The 24,341-nt window shown below is 46.5% G+C and overlaps 2 protein-coding genes across 2 annotated transcripts in view; both read right to left on the bottom strand.

The window, feature by feature from the left end:
- The window catches only part of LOC117140461, a 40,764-nt gene that overhangs the window by 15,806 nt on the left and 617 nt on the right, over positions 1-24,341 (bottom strand). Inside the window, exon 2 of the mRNA XM_033303404.1 lies at positions 1,062-1,118. Within this exon, the coding sequence (XP_033159295.1) occupies positions 1,062-1,118 (57 nt within the window). The remainder of the gene's footprint in view (positions 1-1,061; positions 1,119-24,341) is intronic.
- LOC117140463 lies at positions 3,394-5,467 on the bottom strand. The gene is made up of 2 exons (XM_033303406.1): positions 5,173-5,467; positions 3,394-5,100 (listed from the first exon to the last, which is right to left on the bottom strand). Exons 1-2 carry the CDS (start codon positions 5,173-5,175, stop codon positions 3,508-3,510), a joined length of 1,596 nt encoding a protein of 531 aa, XP_033159297.1. The 5' UTR covers positions 5,176-5,467; the 3' UTR covers positions 3,394-3,507.

The following is a 24,341-nucleotide window of genomic DNA, read 5'->3' as shown; positions in this document are numbered from 1 at the left end:
CTAACGAAGTATGGGTAATTGTAAATTTGTCTCAGATTCCTGTTCAAAGTTTTCCCAGAAAAGTAGCTTTGAAAGGCGGACAATTTAAGAGACTCGAGCTATTCACTGTCGAAATCCTTTTTGCTCTGTATGAGTCGCTGAGCTGCTTATGTCCACTGATGACGAGCTGAGTCCGCAGGGATTTGTCCATCAGTGGCTCGGCTCTGGCCAATCCCAGTCCAAGCCCCCTGTCCGTCTTCTCCTGGCTTTATTGGATACGTTAAGCCTCTGCACATATTTGCATCCTGGCTGGGAGAATGGCTGGCGGCAACAAAGCGTAAAACGATTTGGCCAAAACCAAACAGGCGGTGGAAGTAGGAGCAGTCCGGGACTTGGATTGGCATGGGATGGGACTGGAATCGGTCTGGGTATTTGAGTTACCTTTACAATATTTGGCTGCTCCGGCAAATGCCTCCCAATGCTAAATACATTTTGTGTCGCTTGCTGGCATTTGATTTGCTTTTCACTCTCCAGCCTGCGGTCTAAATAAATGTATTGATTTTGGCAAATGGCTTTTGCATGGCCGGGAAAAACCTTCAATCTATATAAATGAACATAGGCGAAACGATTCCACATTGCAACCAGAAAAAAGAATGATGTTCAATTTCACATAAATTGCTTTAAAATGACTGGAAAATCATATTAGCGTTTCATCAAAATGTGATTAGTTTAACCTATACCCTCTATTGCTATCTACCTATCATCATCTACTATCTATCCCTTTATATCAACTTTTAAACCGATTTAAGCTCTTTTCAATCAGCAACATTTAAATTGCCAGAGTCCGTCAATCGTCGAACTTTTCCCTGTGTGTTCATTTGGTAATTGAGGCAATCCTTGCGGCGTCCTTTTTCCACTTTCACCCTTTCTGCGCCTTGTTTACCCATCGTCTAGCCTTTGATTTTTCATTTTTCCAGCCACAATTTGGGGCCATTTGGCCGTTTGCTTAATTGGTTTCATTAGGGAAATATTCGGTTCTCCATCGGGCCTTAATTTCAACAGCATCCGCTGCAGCCACTTACCGTCCTTCCTTTTCGCCGCACGGAGTATGCCAAAAAAACGACGCTCCTGAATCGCACCTGAAACGACGGAGTGAAGGGGGAAAGTTAGAAAAAAGTTGGTCCAAGGTATAAACTTTAAGGTGGAAAAGTTTCGGCCAGGTGGGAAAAAGGACCAGGATCCAGTTACACGTGTCGCGGGGGCACAAGCAACCCAGCAGACCAGGCGGCATAATTTCCACAGAGTGACAACTAAATAAATAGGAGAGGCTGCCAGCGGAGGAGAAGCCGGGGCCAAGATGGCAAAGTTTCAGCTCCGTGGCAAGGATGCGGGCAGCCACTCCGTCTGAGGCACTAATTTTAACACCATTAATTTGCGAGCAAGGACCAGCAGCCAGGAGCCCACACCACAGAGATAGAACAGAGAATTTTAAATGAAATGGACACAAGTTTTATTGAATTGACTGGCAGCGGGACGAGGAGAGAAGGGAGTCAAGGAGCAAGGAGCAAGGAGCTGCTGCCACGAAGACCTCGCCGGAACCGGAAACGCATTACTCTGCTCCTTTGAGCGATGCTCCTGCTCCTGCTACCGTTTCTGCTACTGTTCCATCTCCGGCTCCTCTTGTTGTCCGTGTGGCCAGCACTTTGGCCCACACGATTACACGCAAGCTTAGGGAGGCCAAATGGGTGATACACAGAGGAAAGTATACGCAGGCATACCACTTGGAACCCCATCAGATAGCAGACTTTTCTGCCAGTGTAAGCATCGGGCGTGGGGTCCTGGCACCAATCAAAAAGAAGCGGCAACCAACCAGAAGTAGAAGTTGTGGCAAAGTTTTTGATTTCATGATATATTTATGGGCATCCGCTGCTTCTGTGGGCCCCAAACCAATTCCTTTGAGTAATAAACTCGGGCCCCAAAAGGCCGCTGCAAAGGATGCGGCTTACAACTTTAACCGAAAGTTATTAATTTGCTTTATTTTCAGTACTATATATACGGTTTAAACTGGCTGCTGGCCCGATGTGGGATAACAAATGTTAAAGTGCAGGAGGATAGCAATCGTCAGCATTTATTCGAGTGTCGTTGAGATCGGATTAGTGCAGGTATGTCGAAAATTTCATCTGCAGTTTACGCAACCAAATGAACCGATAAGCCGGGACTAATTTCCCGCAAAGGACTCGCCGGACAGGGCCCACTATCGAGATGGTCAGGGCTTGCATAATGGAAAAAATCGACTCGGCATGAATTCAATTAAATATTAAATAAACGATATCAGCAAACAGCCATTTCCCGCTCGCCACCCTTTCCCGCAAACATTTCTGAATCCTCGGGTATTGAAGAGAAGTGCAAACACAATCCCAGATGCCCGGGAAAACTTTATGAGCCAGCGTAATCCTGGCAATTATGTGCTGCCGTCTCTGTCCCCCATTATCTGCTCTCTCGCTCGCTTTGAGCGAGGACCTGGACAGGAGCAAACATTATCTCCATATTGCATGAAAGTATGAAATGAACCAATCAGCTACACGTGCAGGCTGCACTGAGAGAAATGTCCTGGTGGGGAAGTGAATCTCATTGCGGGGAATGCACTCCAATTGTATTGTTTCAGCTCTTCCCCAACTCTTGGTTTCAGTGTACCTCCAAGGGGTCGAAAAGGAACGTGTTGCTGCATGGACATTAAACTCAGATGAGAAATGATTTGAACAGGTGCTGCAGTGGCATCAGCAAAAGAAGCCACGAGTAGAAGGCGGAGGTGGATGAGTGGGCGGTGGATTGGGAGAGCTTGGCAAAAAGACTAATTATGTATTCATTAAAATGGCAAACGCAGAAGGCAGCATGTGCCCGGGTACGAATGTCTGTGCTGAGCATCTGCATCCTGGGCATCCTGCGCATCCTTCGGCTCCAGAGCGGGCGAAAGTACTGCAGCCGAAGGGTTGGCAAAAGGTGAGCAGTCATGAATGCATTTCGCTGGAATATATTCAGCATAATGGCCTCCGCATCCGCTTCTGTGTGTGCGGGGAGTCTGTTCTCACAGTTTGATTATATCCATCTCGGCTTGATAACCCAATGTGGAATGACGAATGTGAGCGCCCTTCCTCCCTACTGCTCCATCCGTCTCCATGGGTGAAAAGTCGGGTAATGATTCCTAAATACACACATTTATCATGTTTGCTCGAGTTTCTTTGAATTGAGTTGGGAAAGTCTGTTAATGTGTGGGAGTAACAAGACTCTGGGGATCCAGCTAGTTGGGAGTTGGCAGGATTCAGTTTGGGGTGAATTTTGTGCTTTAACTTCATTTAAATATGGCAAATTTGAAAGTATAGTATAGTATCCCACGCAATATCAAACAACTTCTAGTTGGGCTTGCACTTAACTTTATTTGGGTTTCTATTGAATAACTACAATTATCTGCCTTAGTTTCCTCCTTGGTTCTTTGTTGTTCTTTCGGTATTGATCACTATAGTTAGCCACTCAGTTGGAGAAACCGCCGAAGATGCCCTTGAAGAAGCGATAGATGGGCTTCGGGATCTCCACGGCAAACAGAACGGAGCTCTCCTCCTCCTCCTGGAGTTGGACAACGGGCTGTGCGGACTGGGAGCGCTTTCCGCCCGCAACGGATTGCTTCTGGAACAGCTTCTGCTGCTCGCTGAGATGGCTGAGGATCAGCTGCTGGATGGCAGCCTGCTCCTTCTGAACTTGAGTGAAGCCATTGTTGGCCTGCAGCTTGATGGGCTGGCTCACATGGACATTGGTGGCCTTAATCAGATCCTGGAAACTGATGCTGCCTGAGGGCGAAGCTTTACCCTGGGTCAGCTCTGGAGCCGGAACCAGAAGTGGGAGAGCAGCCAGATTTATGGGAAGCACAACATTGCCATCTACCTTTTGACCATCACCGGATGCCTGACTGGCCAGTGGATTGGGGATCAGGTAGAAATTGGGCTTCTGAGCCTGCTGCTGGGATTGCTGCTGGGATTGCTGCTTCTGCTGCTGCTTCTGGGTTTCCTCGGAAAGAGCACGGAACTTTCCAAAGTACTGGTACTCCCCATTCTCCTGGTATCCAGCAGGCAGGCTCACGACCTGAGACTGGTTCACGTTGTGGTTCTTGTTTACATAGAATGGATTCGGGAGGAGCACCAAGCTGAGGCCCACTACCTTGGGGAAGTCCGTGAAGGGATTGGGCAGGAAGGGGAACGGCTTCGTTTCCTCGTGGATGTGGGTGTGGTAAGTCACGTTGCCCGTGGAGTTCGTAGTTTGATTCAGGTTAACATAAACGGGTTCCTGTTTCTCGAAGGGATTGGGCAGGAAGGGGAAGGGAAATCCGGGCTTCTTCTGGTTGGGATAGTAGTGCGTGTGGTTGTGGATGTGCTGGGTCACATTGGCATCCGATGTGTTCACCACAGAAACGTATTCCACCTTCGGGTAAGATGGGTACTTGTTGTAGGTGCTCGGATACTGGTACAATGATTGAGATCCGTTGACCACTTGCACTCCCTGATACTTGAAGATCTTCTCCAGGTCTTGAATGCTTATCTGTGGAATCTGGTTTTGGTTTTGACCAGGCTGCTCATACACCAACTGGATCTTATTATCGCGACCTTGGACGTCGGGATGGTTCTGGGTTATAACTTCCTCTTTGCGGGGCTCCTGATCCTTGGGTATCTCATTGGAAGTGGACTGCTTTTCCTCGGCTATCGCTGGGGCTACCGGGCTACTGACGACCTTACTCAGAGGGGCATGTGCTTCCTGGTTTTCTTTAGTTACTTCTACGACAGAAAGCACTTGGGGTTGGCTTTCCTGGACATCTGGATTTGCGGAGTTCGCCACCTGATTTTGACCCTCCTTCACTCCAACATGATCAATAGCTGCAGAAGATTGGCCTTGGGAGATGACAGCGCCAACCAGTTGTGGCTTGGTTTCCAGTATTTCGTTGGCAACTTCCTGCTTGACCTCCACGGGTTTGGTTTCTTGAGGTGAAGCGACAACCTCCGGGGCCTTGTCCTGATCTAAGACTCTGCCCTGAGTGGCCATCAAAACACCAAGAAGAACCAGGAGTCGTAGAGAATGCTGGTGGAGAAATTGGAAGGCCAATACTTAACTATTGTACTACCCAAGGACTCCCTCTCTCGGTTGACTTACCATGATGAGGGTTTCAGTTGAACTGTGCCAATTTAGAATTTACTCCGGCTATTTATACTAGCCCTGGACAAAGGTAACCTGCCCAATCTCTGCCGGAAATGTCCAACCGTCGATCAGCCGGTTCTATTTCTACTATCTACCATAATATCCTGGGGCACTTTGCGTTCCTTTGCTATTATCGCTGCGATTTGTGTGATTTGTGTTTGGTTCACTTCACTTAAAAGGCGCCAGTGGCAGGAATATCGGTAAAAATGGAATTGCACTTAAGTTATATTGTGCCAGTGCTATCTCTCCGACCCCGGTCCCGGTCCCGGTCCCTTCCCCCTCCACCTCCCGTTCCCGCTTATCCGCGGGTTTATTTGGCTTGTTTTACGTGCAACATGAAAATGCCATTGTTTCCGAGGCGCACAAACGGAAATCTATGACTCGCTTTTCAATGTTTTTGTTCGATGGAAAAATGCATGGGCGAGTGCAAAAGACTGTCGTCTGTGAGGAAAGTGAGTAGCAGCAGCAGCAGCAGCTTAAGGCTAAATCGGTGGAAAGCGGTGGAAAGCAGTGAAAAGCGGGCGGAAAGGGGTGGGAAACTGGGTGGAAAAGGGAACTGCCTTCTCCGGGCGCAAGTGCACATCAGCTGCATATTCATGGCAAGAGCTTTATCTTCGGAACTTTGTTGCCGCCCCATTTCCCAGCCCCATTGACATGTCGCCAGGTGAGCGATGAGTCCTACCTGGTCATTGACATGCCAGTTGAATGGAGGAGTGCAAAGTTTTGGGCCGCAGGAGCTGGGAAGGGGCAGATCCCTTCGTATGTACATCTCCTGCTGGGCTTTGTAATTGAATTGCCCGACGCATGGCTCGGATTTTTGGCATACTCCAATTTGATTGAAGGTTTTTGTCGTTGACAGACAAAAATACCCCACTGATTTGAATCGATTTTCGAGCTGGTCAAAAGGAAAGTACATGGAAAAACAAGCGAAATGGAGTTCTTGCACGCAAATTACTTGCTTACAAGCGAGGTGAATGCGAAAATCAGAATCAATTAAAATATTATGGATGAACACATCAGCTTAAAACTTAAGTTGTAGTAAGTATTTAGGTAAGGTGGGTAACTAATTGAGCGTAATAAAAATAGATGAGTTGTACTAACTACAACTTGTACTACAAATCCATCTCAATTTCTTTGCCCTTCTGGTTTTTATTCATAAATACCAAACACCTGAAAGTACAATCCCCTTTTGAAGATTGAAAAGTTCTGCTGTTTTCTCATTTGAAAGAAAGCTAATATTCAAGTATGTTGCTTGCCAGTTTAAATGGGCAGGGAACACAAGTCCAGAACTATTCCAATCCGAAGGAGCTAAGGTTAAGGCTGAAAATGAGACTAAAGTGGCTGCTGGGCCACGAAATTGTTTTGCGCAGCGGCAGATGAGCTGTTGAAATTGCAAGTGCGGCACTTGCTCAATTTTTCATGAGCCTCCCACTTCCACTTCTTGATTTCAGCATCTCCGCTGGTGGGGCTGAGCAAGATCAAGTCGCCTGGTGAATACCCTAAAGTATTGCCAACTAATTGAAGACGTTGTATGCAATATAGTCCGTATATAGTCTGTATATTATCATATGTATTTGATTTAGATCTTTAGGTATGTGGATTGTTAATCCAGTTAATGTATGTACCTATGAATCGCACTCGCCAATGAACTCCGTCAGCAGCTGAAGATGTTCAGGCGAAGGAATTCGCCTGAGCCGCAACCCACACAGGCTGGCCCCAAAGTCGCAGCTCGGGCTGCAAAAGGAGCGGAGGTGATCGAAGGAGGAGGAGGAGTCCGAACGGGGAAGGTGCCAGGAAGGGGGATCTGTGAAAAGGCGAAATTAGCGGGCAGTTCCCTCGACTCTATGAGCATGCAGCAAGCAGGCTCCAGAGTTGGCCATCGTGGCCAGACAATGAGGCGAGCAGCGGCCCTTGACTTGGCCAACTCCCAACTCCAAGCTGCAAACTCCAAACTCCCAAGACCCCGGATCCGAAGGCACACGAAAATAATAAGGAATGAATGTAAATAAATGGTGCTAGGGGTAATGGCAACGAATGGACGACAAAAACAGAAACCCCAAGAGGGGCAGGAGGCCAAAGGAGCAGGGGGGCAGGAGACGACGCCCAAGGCCAAGGCAGCATCATCATCATGGTCAGTGAGATAAGCCCGGACCTGGATCGGCTCGCCAGATGCAGTTGCAGTTGCAGGCGAGGGTACGTAGCACGGCAGCCACCACAGTGGAGGGCAGAAAAATAGAAATCACAAAATAAAAACTGAATATTGAACAAAATATAATCACCGTGATTAATATATAGAAGATCAATTTTAAAGCTAATCTAGGCTGGCCATGTTCCGCGCAACTTTAGAAGCTCTATGTTATGCAATGTATGGTATCAATTGCTCGTAGAGCCGCTCCTATTGTCAGATCCTCTGCTGTGCCGCCGCAGATTCTTCTGGCTGAGCTGCTTCGCCGTTTTTTCAGCTTTTTTGGGTCGAACTCTGGCATTTTGGGTGTGTGCAGTGCAGCGGCGATAAGATCAACGTGTGAGCCTTTGCCAGGCTGTGGCATCTGCAGCAGGTGTTTCGCTTTCAGGTGCTGCCACACAATATGGGTAACAAGTTGCACCATCCTGGCCAAGTTTATCGCCACATAATTCATACGGAGCCCTCAGCCGGGGAGGCCACATCCGAATTGATTGACTCCCGCTGGGTAGTGGAAGTGGGATTTGGGGGAGTGGGAGTAGAAGTGGGAGTGGGAAAATGGAAAAATCAAATAGCCCGGAGCAAAGGGGCCCAGGGAGCAGGATCCTCCACCTGCAATACAACACTCAGCCAGGACCACGCTCCACTAGGCAAATATGGCAGGCGACACAAAGCGCTCCAGCAGCCAAGCAGCCCAACATCCCACATTCATCACATCCGCATGCCAGTGCCATCAAGATCTGGCCATCATCGCCCGTCCTCGTGCGCGCTTAGAATTCAAAACATTTCAGACAAATTGGCGTTGCTCTTTGAGCCCCAATGTGTGACAAAATGGAAGGCAAACAGACCGGACTGGGCCAGGATCCCCCCATGGAACCCCATGTATCCGACCCCTCCTCCAGCTGGACAATGCAGGAGTGCAGTGGAGAGTGCGCCGCCCTTGTTTAATTTATGCCAAAACATTTCTGAAGCGACGTTGACGACGTCATTTGGCTTGCTGTGGATTCCGGATCCCGGAGTCCCGAGCAGCTCACATGGCCCACAGCAGTTAGCCCTGTTCTCTCCCAATCTGGCCTGGGATTGAGGTGTCACTTGATATGCAATAAATAAGCTGCTGGGAAATGTGTTAACGAGCCTGCCGGGGCAGGAGGTGGTCATAAGTGGTGCACAGCGAGAAAATGAGTTCTTATTGTGAATATGAAAAATAAATATATATTACTACATTTTATTCACGTGAAGTAGCTTAATCAGATCAGTATTGGTGCTAAAGCTCACAATGTAAGCTCTTTTCTTTTTTGCCCATGCATAGTTTTTTCTCAGTGCACGGGGGAAGCCTCTTCAGAGGGCCTTTGGACTCCGGAGAGAGCTACTTTTGTGCCGTCTGTTTTTCCAGCAGCTTGCAACGCCTTGGCGCCACAAAATGAACGCCATTCATGGGGCAACGTGCAACGAGAAGAATGTGACCCATTTAAAGCACCAGTAGCCATTCTCACCTCCCCATCCGCCCGCGCCATCCCCGCCAGAAAACCCCACTGAGTATGCTGTTGTTTGTCTAAATGTTTGCCCATATATGGTACAGCCAGCTATATAAATATGTGAACAGCTTTTAGCACCTTGCCCCCGCAGTCGAGTGGAGTGCTCAAGTGGTCGGGGCGACAGTTGAGCGTGTCCCATTCCCAGTGGCAGCCGGAGATCCCCCGGAGAATCAGAATCAGGCGGAGCACGTGCGTCCGCCAGACAATGGCAGCTTAAGAGGCATCTCCGCTCGACCCGTCAGCTAATGCGGGAATACCGGAATGCGGAGTGTGGGAACTCCAATCGCTGCACTGCTTCTTTCCAATAATAATTCCCTTTGGGTTCGAGCAGCGATACATTCTTTATTTGGTTTTTTATTCTACGTTTCATGGTTGCACAGGGAGAAACTTGGGATCGCTTTAAGGTTCGGGTCAGAACTTGCTACGATATGGATATGTATTTAGTGAACCCTGAACCTTATGTTCATAAAGGGAGAAGTCCAACCAATTTCGTAGCAAAACGCAGCATTAAATCAATATTTCTCTGTGTGCTCTTCGCAAGGCGGGGCCATTTTCAATTAAGCAAAATTAAAAATTTATTACGAGAAACGACCGAAAGAAAACAAAGGATCTGAAACAGGAACAGCATCGCAGGGCAGGGCGAAAAGCAAATTGCAGAGTAACTTGGGGTAAAGAGATGTTTATGTTTTCATTAAAAAAAGGGAAACCGAACCAGGTTGGAATGGTTTCAGATGGTATGGTGGGGAACCCGGTGCGTCGGTGGATGATTGGGCTGCCTCGACCCAAAGGCAGCATCGCCCTCGTCCGTTATCCTTTCGCCCGTTTTATTTGCGCTGAAGTTTTAATCATTGAAGTGACATTGACAGCCAGTGGAAAAGTGGTGGCATCGCGTTTTTACTGTCAGAGGGCCAGCCAAATATTTATGGGTTTTAAGTGATTATTGAATTTGATAGGCGGTCGCTCGCCCGCAAACGAAAAGTTTCATCGCGCAAAGATAGAGGATATTAAAAAAGTTTTTCATAACACTTGTGAAAAGTTCGAATGGCACGCAAATAAACGGGTTGATAAATACGAATTTGATGGGCTGACTTGATTAATGGCGATAAAGTTAGCTTGCGGGCATCTTTACCCATCTTAACTAAGAAAATATTCCTTTGACCTTTCATGCGCGACCTTAAATAATAGGGATACTTTAACAAATAGAGAGGCTTCTGGTAGAAAATGTGGTGCAAGATGTGATAATATTTATTGAAGCATCTTTTTCCCACTTCAACTGTAGCCTCATAATTTGCAAGTTATCCTGTTAGCACAATTCAATTAACTAACCTTCCTCAACAGTCTGTGGCTTGTCAAGTCCTTCCTCGTCCTTTAATTCCTTTATTCCTTTATCCCTTTGTAATCCGCGTCCTCTTTCGCTCTTCTCTTGCAACAGTTGCGTTATATTTCAATTAGCATAGCGCAACGAACATTTATGCGGCGATAAGTTTTCTTCAATTAAAACTTTGGCACACAGACACAGAGCACAAACACACAAACACACGGACACGGACACTGGCACGCACACACACGCAAATTACCGAAACTTTGGCATAAATTTTAATTAATATGATTTTCTCGGGCCTTTGTTAGTTTACTTCACTTTGCAACTACTTCACAAAGTGTGGAGTGCATTTCAATTCGAGTAAATAAATGTGAGGCGCCACTAATAACACACTTCCGGTTTCCGGCCACGGTTTGTTTTCCTTGCCTTTCCTTTTTGGGGGGGTTTTCAACAATGGCGCTGGAACCACTTCCGCCCTCACACACACACGCGCACACACATGGGCTCTTGCGGTAAAAAATACAAATGCGTTATGTTCTGTGTTTATTTGTTGCACGTTTCTGCTATGTGGCTTGGCTGCCACCTTTAGTTTACTCTGGCTGGCGCCTTTTTGTCGCGTGGTGCGCTACTCCTCCGTTCGGAGGTTCAACGGACTGCTGGGCTTCGGGATCGGACTTCTATATGGCTATATAGCTGTGTGGCTATAGAAGCTGGGCTTTCTGGCCCGCTTTCGCCGGCGACTCTCGACACTTCCGCTCGACAGGGCGCACAGCAACCGAGACCAACGGACGGCGGCTGCAGACTGAGCCGCGCGAAAAAGGTTTTTGCAAACTGTTGAAAATCGCACGGAAAATCTGCGAGCCGAAGCACTTGCCGAAGTCGATCCCCATGGAGCAACAACAAAGCCCAGCTTCGGGTTCGGCTCCACATGTTGCCAGCAACATCGGCAGCATCGGCAACATCAGCAACAAATGTGCACAGCACATGAGAAAATGTTGCTAAGCGCTGACTTCATATTTCTAGTTGTTTAAATACGCTTTAAGTACGGAGCTTAACTCTTTAATTGATGTATATAATGATGTAATCCAGATTCTTTCAAATGAAGTAATCTTAGGTTATTAAGTGTGATCTTATCACCCCAACAGCTTAAGATGCTTGCTTAGAATCTCTAGATTTATACTTGATTCATTGTATTATAGAATGTAAATACTTAGTATCTAGTTTGTTTGGTAAGGTTATCAATTAGTTATTACACATAGATTGCAATTAATGAAGAGTATCCAAGCTTCGTCCTTTTGAATCGCATAATCGCATCTGGTTGTTGCTGCTGCTGTTTTTTCATTTTAGGCGGGAAATATGTGTGTTTCTGCTGTTGTTACTGTGGCCAGCAGCAGCTTGTTGTCTCATTTTGTTGTAGCTGCAAGCAGCCATGTAGCAGTGATTATTTTGTCAATTGCAGTGACACAAAGGCATCTGTCTCTAATGCCAAGCCCGATTCCGATACCGACTACTACCCCCGTCCGACTACTTGGAGCGATTATTTCGATGTTGTCTTTGTTATTTGGGAGCTAAAGAGAATGGCTCGGCTGAGGGGGGAAAGGGGGCTTTGGGGCACGGCTTACAAAGCGGGCTTAAGTAGTTGCGGATTGTGAAGAGCGCTTTGAGGGCATTCAATTGATTCCGATTCCCCTGAATGGCAAAAAGTATTCGCGACGACATCAAAGTGCTCCACTCGAATGATTCACTCGCCTGTAATGGATAGCTATGTATGTACTTACATGCATATGTACATAGATACATGAATATGTATAATTTACTTAACTGATTAGAGGATAAGCGGATTATGCAAATGATGGTCACTCCCCAAAAACACAGCCCCATATAAATACTAAGCAGTAGAAATGTTGAAATGGAATTATTTCAGCTACGGCTGCAAACAAAATCCAGAAGTGCAAACGGCCTACGCCATGAATTTTTAATATAGCACACGCATATTTGATTTTAAATCAATTAAAATTATTTCCGAAAAGAATTTAAAGAGATTTGCCCATCCCGACAATGGAATGCATTGAATGTTTTTGACCACAGAACATGAAACATTCGGTGGCTTGTGTTTAACCAACTAAAAACTATTTTATTGTGTTCAATTGCATCTGGTTTCCAGCGGGCTTTTCACCCATTTCCGCATGTTGTTGATTGTAACAGGCAGAAATATATGCGGGGCCAGAAATAATTAACGAAATTGAATGCAATATTTTAATTGGACAAACATTAGTCTTTCATATTGGCTCAAACTAGCCAGGGAGCCAGAATAATAAATTGATTGTAAGATAACAATAACAAACGAAATTTTAGCGAATATAACAAATGATTTAAAGCCCTTTAAGCACAAAATAATATTCCTTAAAGTTAAAATGCAGCCATTAAAGAACATTGTGAGCCAGCATAAAGAGCCGGGCCAAAAGAAGGAAATGGACAGTTTATAAATTGAAAAGCTGGCCACAAAACGGCAGCCCTGCAATCGGTTTCCATTTCCTCGGGAAACGAAATGAAACGAAATCAAATGGAGTTAAGTGAATCAAAATCAGGCAACTGTAGCCGCTGCTCCTGACGAAATTAACGAAAATCATTTCAACAGCTCCTGGCCCACTCAAAAGGGCACTCGTTCACCCCCTGCCAGGAAATCAAGGATCCCAGGAATCCGGGCATCCAGGAATACAGGCATCCAGGAACACAGGAATATGCCCCGCCAGCATCCATAGAAATGCTGGTAATTAAGCGCTCTTCAGCGGCTCACCAGTGAAAAAATGTTCAAAAATAAAAACGATGGAGCAAAACATGAGAATTAAAACGAAGCACAACAAATTAAAATGGAATTTAAACGGCGCTGCGGGAACGAGGCGTGGAGCAGCCAGGAGCAGCCAGCCAGGACCAAAAACAGGACCCGAAACCGGGACAAATGCAAACAACTTCCAGCCCGAGCAGTGACTAAAAGCATTTCCGGCTCGGCCAGGCCAAGGGAACCAGACCCAAGGAATGCCCCGAAAGTATGCTAAGGAAGCAGTCCCGCCGGGGAGCCACCAAAGATGCCACGCCCAGTGCACTGCCAGAAATTGGGGAGTACTTACTCCTAGAAAGATTACCTAATCATAAGCAGGCTTAAATCGTTTTAAGATTTTAACTTTAGGTTTAGCTATTGAGTATTCTTAGTTTTGGTAACAAGCAAATGACAGACAATAAAATCGAACTTTAATAAACACTTTCGCTTTTGATATTGGGGGAATCGAAGGAAAATGGCTTGCGTTGTTTCTCAATTTTCTGTGTAAGCCAGGCCAACACGAACAACATGAGGCCGACAAAAGGAGTAGCAGCAACAGCAAGTCAGAACAAATTTCTTTATAATATACAAAGGAAATGCCAAGCTGAGGGGCCCAAACGAGCAGACAAACAGGAGAAGTCTGCCGGGTGAAATGAGGAGGGACTTTCGCCAAGAAAGCGTAGTCCAAATGTGACACAAACATGTGTATGCTCAGCTGGTGCCCTGGCAACAACAAAAGGAGCAGCCAAAGGATTACCACCAAGCATGCGGAGGTGGCAGGTGGAGCGCGTTTCCAGGCGGCAAGGGGCTGCCAGGCGACTTACGTGCGTTAATAATACGCATACGACGCGTTGTACGCGGCAAAGGCAACTCTGCAAGTGACTCCGGCCATACATCATAACGTTGCCCGGAGAAACGTCGACAGGGGGCGGGGATTGGGTGGAGAATGGATGGAGTGGGCGGTGGGTCAGTGGGTGGCGCCGACCTTGATTGCGTCTGCAGGCTCACTGACTTCGCAGCAAAAGGAGGATGCGAAGGAAAGGAAGGGCAGCTCCTCGGCGAGCGCATAAAATGTATTTAACACACAATTTATGTCTGCACGGGGCGCTCAAATTTACAGCCCGCAGGCAACTTGCTGGCTGAAGGTTTATTTTATTAGAGCGGCAACGGGAGCAGCCGCATCCTGCCAGGACACCGAGACAACAGCTCTGCGAGAACTGGCAGGATGCCCCCACTTTCCGCCCCTCTGGCCGCTTTGTTTGCCAGCCATTTGTTCTACACATAAATTGGCCCGCGGGAGCATCAAGCAAAAATCATATGTTTTATACATGGCCAAAGTTCGCTCATGTGCGGCAATAAGGAAAAAGTTTAATAGACTCGACTTTAAAATTCCAGATTTTTCCCCTTTTCTCGCCGCGACGTGAACAAAAAGTTCTTATTTTGATTTTGATTTTATGACTCCGATGTCGTCGCCTTTTTGTGTGCAGCTTTCGAGGATTGTGAGCCAAAGTTGACAAGGCAAAAACCGAAAAAGGGGAAAGTTTCATGGAGTTGAACTTTGAACTGCGGCAGAGGGAATATTATGATGGAATTGAGTGGCTCTGCACATAAAATGCAATGACATAATGCGCAGTTTCAAAGTCATAAAGGCCGACTTTATTGCAGCTTATTGCTAATTGATGCAGTGAATTTCTAGTGATATAATAAAGTCACCAAACTATTGTGCTGCAGCTGTCTCGAATTAAATATATATTTCAATTATGTCATACAAAGAACCAAAGGCGTAATGAAAGTTAAAAGCATTCCCAGCCTTTCGAAAAAACTTAACAAAACCCCACTGAGACAGCTTGAAAAGCCGAAAGTGCAAAGTCTGCTGCTCACATGTGACTCTTTCCCCAGCGAAAATAAAAGGGAAAACTTTTAATTTTCCTCAAAATGCTTTTCTTACCAACAACTTTTCATTTTTAATTAAATGTGCAGACCGGCACCCCCGACCAGAGAGCCATAGAACAGGAAGTCGGGGTCCAGCAGCTCGTCTGCGGTCGCAGATTCTCACAGCTGGAGAATCGGAGAGTCCCAGAGAATCCCCGAGAATCCCAGAGTTCCCATTTCCCGACCCACCTTCCACTATAAAGCTCAATTAGCCAAAGGCAGGCGCGCGCTGCTCAATCAAAGAGCCAAATGCACCCAGGCCTCAGCAGATCCGAGCCCAAATCGTGCATTACTGTTTGTTTGTTTGGGCTGCTTATCAGCCGGGCCAGAAAGCAAGATCAGTGGGGAACCGTGGACACGATGGGTACTTTAAACGCCAAAAAATAAATCTAATTTATTCATTATTAATGAAAGTGTCCAAAAGTATGCAACTTTTGCGCTCAAGGGAAAGAGTTTGTAAAAAAAGGTAGTCCTAAAAGCAATTAGTATTTTCTTTACACATAATAATATTATAGTTTTTAACTTTTTTGGCTAATTTATGCCAAAAAGCTCCGTCTTAACCCATGGTGGCCAGCCAGTTTCGGGCGTAGAGGCAATTGCAGTCACGCATCTCACGAGTGCGCTATTATATTCTCACCTTATGATGACTGACTGCGAGGCTCCACAACGCGAACCCAAACGCGAATGGTACGGAGGGAAGGGTGGGGGAGGAATTCGATGGGGTCTCGAGGGGATTTCGGATATCGTTGGGGGGCAGGAGGGCCGGGTGGCTGGGAGGCGGGCGAGGCAATTGAAAAGCCGCAAACAATAATTGCAGTTGCCTAAGCCGAGGCCCCAAAAACCGCAGCAATTTTTGTGTGCTGCCCCTGAAAACGGGAAAGGGAATGCGGCTCATCCTGTTCCCAGCGGGGGGATGGAGTTGAGCGGGGGCTCTGGAGCGTTCAGAACGCGAATTAGGCAAATTGTCTGCCATTTCGCGTTAGGTCTCTCTCTCTGTCTCTCTCTGTTTTTGGCCAGTCTTTCGATCATCCGTGGCCATCGATTGTCTCTGCTTAAATGTTCAAATGTTCGTGTCGTGGAAACTGTGCTAAGAATCGCTGGTTGCGCTGGTTTCCATAACTCCAACTACAACTAACCCTTGGTCTGCGTCCCTGGGTTTCCCCACGTCACTCGGAGTTCACGGGTTCAGCGGGCCTGCACTTGTGTGTCATCTTTCCTTCTCTCCCTGATCCGTTTTTATGCAGCTCGCCCTCCAGCCATTTTTTAGTTGTCGAGGACGACACCCACAACACCCACACCCACACCCCTTCCCCATTTTTCCCGCCCCTGCTTCCTAGGCTGAAGCACCTTCATTAACATACCAACTTGGTATTGCCAAATGCACTGCGAGGGGTCGGGCACAGGGGCGTAGCCAGGTCGATTCCAAAGGGGGATCAGAGTATAAGAAAGCTGTATAGTCTGATGGTTTCTTGTAGTTTCGATCGAGTAAGGGATCAGATGGATCTGATATCCAGATTATGCGAACTCATCTACGCCACTGAACGGTTTAGGTGCAGGGGTTTCGGGACTCGAGAGGTGGAGCAGCCTGCTGGGGAGGATTGCCCGCCTGCGGGCAAGGAATTTCAGCTTCGTGGCTCGGAATTTTCTGTAATCCGATACAATTTAGCGGCTTAAAGCTTCTGCCTGCTTGACGCTCGAGTTTCTCATCATCTTGCCAGCTCGTTGTTGTTGCTGTTATGACTAAGTCCCCCGCATCCCTCACTCCTCCCCCCTCCTCGCGCTCACCACGATGGCCAGACTCTCGAAGGGAGTACAAAAAGGAGATCGCCAGTGAGGCACGCGCTTGTTCCCACTTTTTTTTTTGGTATTTTTTCTTCTGTTCCGCTTTTGCCTTTGTTTAGAGCCCCTTGTCTTCCCTTAGTTGCCTCTATTGCTGAGGTTACTCCGGGGTTATGGGGATTAAGTGGAGCAGGAGCAGGGAACCTTCCAGATACAATGGTGATTAAAAGCCACTTGAATGAATCCCTCACACTTCAGCACCCTCGCTTTCTCTCACACCGAACCTAAAGATATTGAAACTTCTATCTCTAAAGTAAAAGTACACCACAAAACTAACTATTTAAAAAAAACATATCTGATAACCGTAGAATTTTCCATTATTCTGCTTGGCGGTTCAAAAATACCTAGATATAACGTACGTTTTGTCAATATCTGGGGATATATGGGTCCAAATATCGAGTGGCATACCTTAAAATGCTCGTAAAAACATTCCTAATTGATTGGCATTCACACTTGAAAATTTTCAAATTTGACCAATTTTTGCAAAAAATCGTGATGTAACCCCTTATCAAAAATGCGAAAATTGGTAAAAAAATAATTTTCCGATATTGGGCCAAATTTGATTTGGTTTGTTAGTTTAGGTAATTAGCTGCAAAAATAAGTAATAATTTTATCGGTGGGACCATTGTGATATGACCAAAAGCATATATGTAAAAGGTATTTATTGCAAATACGTATGTCTTGAATATGTCATATATCTTAAAATTCCATGCAATTGTTGAATATATTTTAAGATATTCCTTAATGGGCTTATCAACTTGGCAACCTTTGACTTCGTACAAGTTTTGGTGAAACCTTTAAGAGGAAAATCATCTGTAGTTAAAGTACGATTTTCCGGCAGTGTGGCAAACACATTTGCCGCCCATCAAATATTCCACACAATCCGCTTTGCGTTTTGCCCCATCGTCGGTCCCCTTTGCCGCTTCACTCAGGAATGCAAGACAACGAAACAAAACGGAATTATCAAAATAAAACCAAGACGGTGATAAAAAAAAGTGCTTGAAGGTGGAAGTGGGCTGGGAAAGAGAAAACGAAACAGCGACTGACAGAAGAAAATGCAGGAAAGGCTATGCGCAATGCATGTGGAGGAAAATCTAAACAATTTCTGCAACAACTTCGCTGACGTCCGGGAAAAGGATTGCATAACTGAGCTTAGCTCGCAGCGAAATCGGGAACGGGTGACCCCATATGGTAATGGTTTTTTGCATCAACTACATGGGCACCTGCAATCCTGGATGGGAAAATCCCGACCACAGTGCGCAGCCCTCGTAATTGCGTTCATACGTAATTATGATGACTCCGCCGGTTTTTTTTTTTTTTTTTGGTGGAAGGAGTTGTGGGTGGGTACCCTTGTCAAGGTCTCCCCAGGAGTTATGCTACATTCGAACTAAACTCACTTCGCGGCGGTGAAAGGTGGAGAAAGCTAGAAAGCGCAGGGCGAGTGCAAGTGAGAAAGGGAGGGGCGGGAAAACTGCGCCGTTTATTTTTCACTTTTTCCACTCGGCGACCCATTAAATGGCGGAATTTTCCAGCTCGGAGTGGGTTATAAAATTGAATTTAATTCCCCTGGCTCCTGTTCTTTTTGTTTAACTCTATTTGTTGCTGCTGCGGCTACTGCATGCCGTAAAATATTCATAAAATCAACTTTGGCTGCTGAATAGCGAATAGAAAGGGACGGGGCGAGCGGGCGAAAGAGAAAGGGCATTGGCCCAGAGCTGCACACTGAAACGGATCTCAAATATTTGTTTGATTGGGTTTAGTTGCAGTTGGCAAATACATATGAAATGTGCACTGTGTGCCCACACACTCATATGTACACTGAGGGAAAAACGTGTAGTTCTAAGCCCTAAAAACGGTTGAAAATTCAGAGCTTTTTATCACATCATCACGAATATTGACCCAAATTTGGAGTGGCATACCTTAAAATGCTCGTAAAAACATTCCCAATTGATTGGCATTCAAATTTGGAAAATTTTAAATTTGACCGATTTTTGCAAAAAATGATGATGTAACCCCTTACCAAAAATGCGAAAATTGGCCAAAAATTAATTTTTAGCTATCGAAAAAAAAATGATGAGCATAGTTAGTATAGCTCATTAGCTGTAAAAAACTGTGAGTCTTTTACTAATGTGACACTTTTTGGCCATTTTATGATAAAAAGTCGTACAAAAAGTCTTACTTTTGTCCATTTTCGCTGTATTTTGTCCATAACAATGAAACTAGTGTGGAATGTCATATCTCGTTCAAATCTTAATTAAATTTTCGACCGAGTGGCATTACACCTAAAAATGCTAATATTTAGCCTCTTTTCGCAAAAAAATCACAATTTAATACAAATGAAATTTTGTAACTGCGCCAAAAAGTTATATGAATAAAAAGGTATAAAAAACAATAAAACTTAAGGAAAATTGACTTCTTTTCTCTCAGTGCAAATCCCTGCCAGCAGGAACTTCTGTTCGGCTTGCTAGTCAACATTGAATTATGGAATATTTATCTAATGTGCATCAATCGGAATTCCAAGCAGCCAAAGAATGGAGCTGGGCAACCAGAAAGGCAGCTCGTGGCCAACGAAGTTGAATTGCTGGGCAAAAGAGCACGCCAAGGATATTATGATTCTGTAAGACATGGCCAAGTGAGCCCCTCGTAGCTTTAAGCCCAATGCAGGGCTTCCTGCAGGACTTCCTTTCTTTTCCTGTTCCCTTTTCCATGCAAATCACAATTTGTGGAATTTCATAACTTGTTGGCAATTTGCAGGCAGTTTCGGTAGGCAGGCCCAGAAAATGACATAAAGTCTCCGCAGTTGGGCGCACACCTGCACCGAACAGGAAACAATCGACTGCGAGTCCTGCTGCGACTCCTGCTCCTGGAAGTCAATTTACGTCCCATCCCCGAGAGACACCGAGTAGCCGACCTGGTGCCAAACGGCACTTAAGCGAAGTACACGAGCCGAGAAGTCCACACCATGGCTTGTATCCGTATCCGTATCTCTGGAGTACTCGCATGTGTGGGCCAAAATCAATATCGACTCAATTGCCTGATTTTTTAAGGCTTCCAAGAGCAAGCCACTCCTCCAATAAGCCTGTCACTTTGTCAATTAAATTATAAAAATTACCAACTGGCAGTGATGCTGACTTGGCTTATGAATATAAAACACCTAATGAATAATAGCCAAAGTTGTGCACATGTATGTTTAAAGATACTTAAAACCCATTTAATAGTCACCCTACCATACAAGTTTACCTTTGTTCTTGTTCAAAATGCAGTCCAGCTTCACTAGTGGCTCTTTTTTATCCATTACTGCGTGACAACACTGACAGAAAACTCGCAGGCCCAGACGGAGGCGGGCATTCCCATTTCGGGGACTCGAGGGGCAGAACAACTTCAGCACGTGCTGTCAGCAGAACGACAGGCGGAGGGACCAGCCAGAGGCAGACGGGGATTGGGAGCTGGAGTGGGAATGGGAATGGGAATGGCAAGGGGACGCAGTCTCTCTTTCTGCTGAACTTCCCATCCTGGACTACCTTCACCTTGGCTGCAATTAATTCTGGTAACATAATCTTCACTTACAACTTTATATGACACTAAATCAGTGCAAAGTGGGTCTGAAATCGGGGAATGGGCATGGGGATGGAGGGCGGGCAGTATATTAGAGTGGAATCGGTTCGCTTGTGGGCGTTTCCCTTGGGCCTTACAAGCCCCCAATTATGGGCTCACACACGAAATTCAACGCTTTCGGAGCCGAATTTAATTAGTTCCATTTAAAAGACAAGACCGCGCCGAATGCGAGTGCCCAGCGAGCGTTCTTTCCGCATATTTGCACGCCAGTCGATAATCATCGCTGGAAATTCGGTCAGAGGTTGGCCCACCCCCTCCACAGTCGCCGCCTCTTCATCTGCATGCGAATCCACCTGATGTACACACATATATAGGATGCACTGGCGGGTCAAGGAGAAGATGGGGCGTCATCCGCTGCACGCACACTGCCCATTTCATTTTCACTCTGCGCAGCAGGAAGATAACAGATTCGCCTCCAGACGGAATGGCGAATGGGATTGGATTCCAGTTCCAGGTGACTGCCAGACGATTACGTGATCCCCGAATGCCCATACATGCCACCTTTTTGTGGGGCACAATGGATGCTTGTGAGCTTGTAAACATATGAAAAGAAAAAGCTATGCATCCCAAATGTCATAAAATCGAAATAAATTATTGCGATGGTTGTGGGCACAAAAAAACGATGTTATCCGGCGAATCGAGCGTATCTGAGAATCTTACTCATGTACATATCTCAACGTACGTATCTTGTAAATGTGAAGATTGCACGTGAGGCGGAGTAGCTCATATTGAATGAAACATATCTTGCGGATACTTCCCACATTGAAGCTATCTTTTCACACCCCGCTGAGAGCCGTGAAATTTGGTAAATTCTTCACAATACATGTTCCCAGTGCCGACCATTTCCTGCAGTCATTAGCGATTGGAAATGGCTGAGGAAGTTCCACTCCCGCCTCGAGTGCAAGTGAAATCCGATGAAGTGCATCCCCGGACGCGACGCTGGGCAGTGGAGCGAGTGGAGCGAGGAGTGGAGGCAACGCCTCATGCCGAGCGCTTAACTTTTCGACATGTTTCACATGTGATGAAGATTAAGTAGAAAATAATTACAAGCTGCGTCCGAAGCGAAGCTAAAGCCAAAGTTGAGCTGAGTTGAGCTGGGCTGAGCCCAAAAGCTGTGTGTGCGATCGCCATCATATCGGATCCACTGGGACTCGGATTGGGACAGGGATCGGGATCGGAATAGCTTTGTGATCGCTGAGCGGCCGGCGGTAATTACATAAACGGCGATGTCAGTGCGGTGACAGGACGGCGTCATCGGAGCCCAGGGAGCCCAGTGAATCTGGAGCTCGGCAACTGCGACTCGCAGTCGATCATCAATCGTGCGAACTTTCCAGGGGACCGCCCCTCGGAACGCGGATATCACTGCGGTGGGGGCATCGCCGCCACGACCTGTTCCCAGATCCTCGCAGCCAGTGCTCGATGCTCGATGGCCAGAAAAAGAAACCAAACGGCCAGCCGAAAATAAAAGGGCCAAATCAGCGTGTAAGATGCCGGGGCCATAAATTTTAAAGTAATTTTCTCCTGGCCCCGAGTAATTTATGGGAAAATATTAAGCTGCCCCAAATACTCTACATCCAGATCAGAATCCACATCAAAATCCAGATGCCAACTAGGGAGGTAACCTACTTTCGACCCCGAAAAACTAGCCAAATAGAGTAATTAAGTCGGTGGCTGACCAGCTTCAATCCACTGCGATAGTCCTGGCTGGTCGAGGATCATTCCAGCTCATTCCAGATGCCCGGCTGAACCGGCTGAGTTATGGGCACCCCATCCTCCTGCACTTTGGGTCACGATTATCTGCATACGCAGCCGGCAATAATAATCTCGAAATTGGCGCACTTAAGCGAGGATCCTCGGCAGGCGTAATTTGAAAGTTATTTTGTTGCCGGTGCGGTGAAATTATTGAGCAATATGCTGATCTGTAAAATCATAAATAAAAATATTTGTACTTGACCGCAGCGGAGCCTGGGATTCGCCCTGGAATGAAGATGGGAATGGGAATGGGCATCCACCTTCGCTCCATCTTCATCTCATCTCCTCCCTCCCGGACGACTTTTATGTTATGTTATGAGGTGAGATCTGGGATCCCGGACGCGGGCTCCGGATGGCGAGTCTGCGCCCGCGGCTTAACGATTGATAAAGTCTTTTTATTTACAAGCTGATAATGATGGTGTAGGTGCAGCTTTTGGCATTGCGACGGTTTTCATGTAATTTATGAGCAATTTGCAGACGATTTTCGAGGTCCGAGCTCGTGGAATGCGCGGAAAGTGGAGGACTGACCCAAAGATGTGGGCTAAGTGCGTCTCGAAGGGGGCGCAGTCCGGTCACGTGAAAGATCTACAAACGGAATTTATGGGAATTAAACCACTTGCAAATGGAGTGCCCCAAATAGAGCTCCGGCTAAACTCGGTGAGAAACTCTCAATTGGAACTCATGTTTCCACACTTCTTGCAGCCTGTGTATATCTGTGGGTTTTGATTTATGGTAATTTAAATTGTTCCACCTTGCTCATGGTCTAAGGTTTCAGATTCTCCAGACACTGCTTGCCATTCCAATCCCATCCAGCACGCTTCCACCGAAAGCCGAAAACTATTTTGTAATATTGATAACCATCTCGGCGGTGGGGAATGGAGCTCGGGCAGGCCATTAAAATGTCACAACAAAACGCCGAACTCATTTTTCGATGCGGCACTGGGCCACAAGCGACCATTAAACCTGCAACTTGATGGGCAGCTTCTATGCTTCTACAGGGAACTGAACTGAACTGAGCTGAAAACAGAAGACTCCGGGCACGAACTAAGCGGACGAAATAGCCAGAAGTGTCAACTGGTAGAGCCAAGAACTCTGGGTAAGCCGATTATGGGCCACGACTTTCGGGAACGGAACGCACATAAAATAAATGTCACTGGCGAAGATGTCCGATCTCCGGAATCGTGTTAGGCGTGCTCCGCGGCTCAGGGGGCGGGGCTAGCAACTACTGGGACTACTGCTTTCATGTGGCGTGGTGGTGTGGATGTCACCAACTCCTCCTACTCCTCGCGTTGTTATTGCTTGTGTCGCTGCTGATGATTGTCATTAACATCACATTACCACAAGTCAAAGTCATGTTTTTGATCCCAAATAAAGCCCCAGAGCTGAGAACTGAGATTCAGCGAATGAGACACATAGTCGGCACTTGGTTGGAAAGTTATGGAGCAGATATGCGATGGGAGGAGACGAAGAGGAACCACAGGAATGTGGGGACAAGGGCCGGTTTCCAGTGAGACGCTGGATAGCAGTTACACCTTGTTGGCCATCGGGACAAATCTGTTATGACACCTGACTGCGGGCCATGGGTTTTTTAAGGGAAGGAGAGCGATCCAAGTTGGGGATTAGGGTACAATGTGTTGACCACACTATAACCATAATGGTAAGTAAACCCATTCTTCCCAAGCCCCTTAGGGGCATCAAATCTTTATCCGACTGGTCGTGAATGTGTCAAATCTTTCCACTTCCATCCCAAGTGTTTACGCCTGAAACCAAACCTAGTGAGATATTATCTTCTACACGGCGATCTGCATAATTATGCTAAACACATTAAACCCATTCATAAATCTCTGGGCAATCGTCATCCGCAAAGGGAACACCTCGGCGAGAATTTCGATGGCCAGGTATGAGCTATTATTCATGTCCCGCGTGGCTCGCGCTCTCATTTGTATTTGTCCAGGTCTTTTGTGGGTGATGAAGCCCAGCGGGGTGAATTTACGATCTTGGCCAGGGAAGCACTGGAATAAAATCAATAAACCAGTCGCTGGGCACAGCCAGAAATAATGCTTAAGATGCAAATTATGCAGATGAGTCGAGGCCAAAGTATTCGAGCTTGTCACTTGGACCGAACATCGA

Source organism: Drosophila mauritiana, chromosome 3L (genome assembly GCF_004382145.1).
Source record: "Drosophila mauritiana strain mau12 chromosome 3L, ASM438214v1, whole genome shotgun sequence".
Lineage (NCBI taxonomy): Eukaryota > Metazoa > Arthropoda > Insecta > Diptera > Drosophilidae > Drosophila > Drosophila mauritiana.
This window is presented reverse-complemented; position numbering and strand designations above follow the sequence as displayed.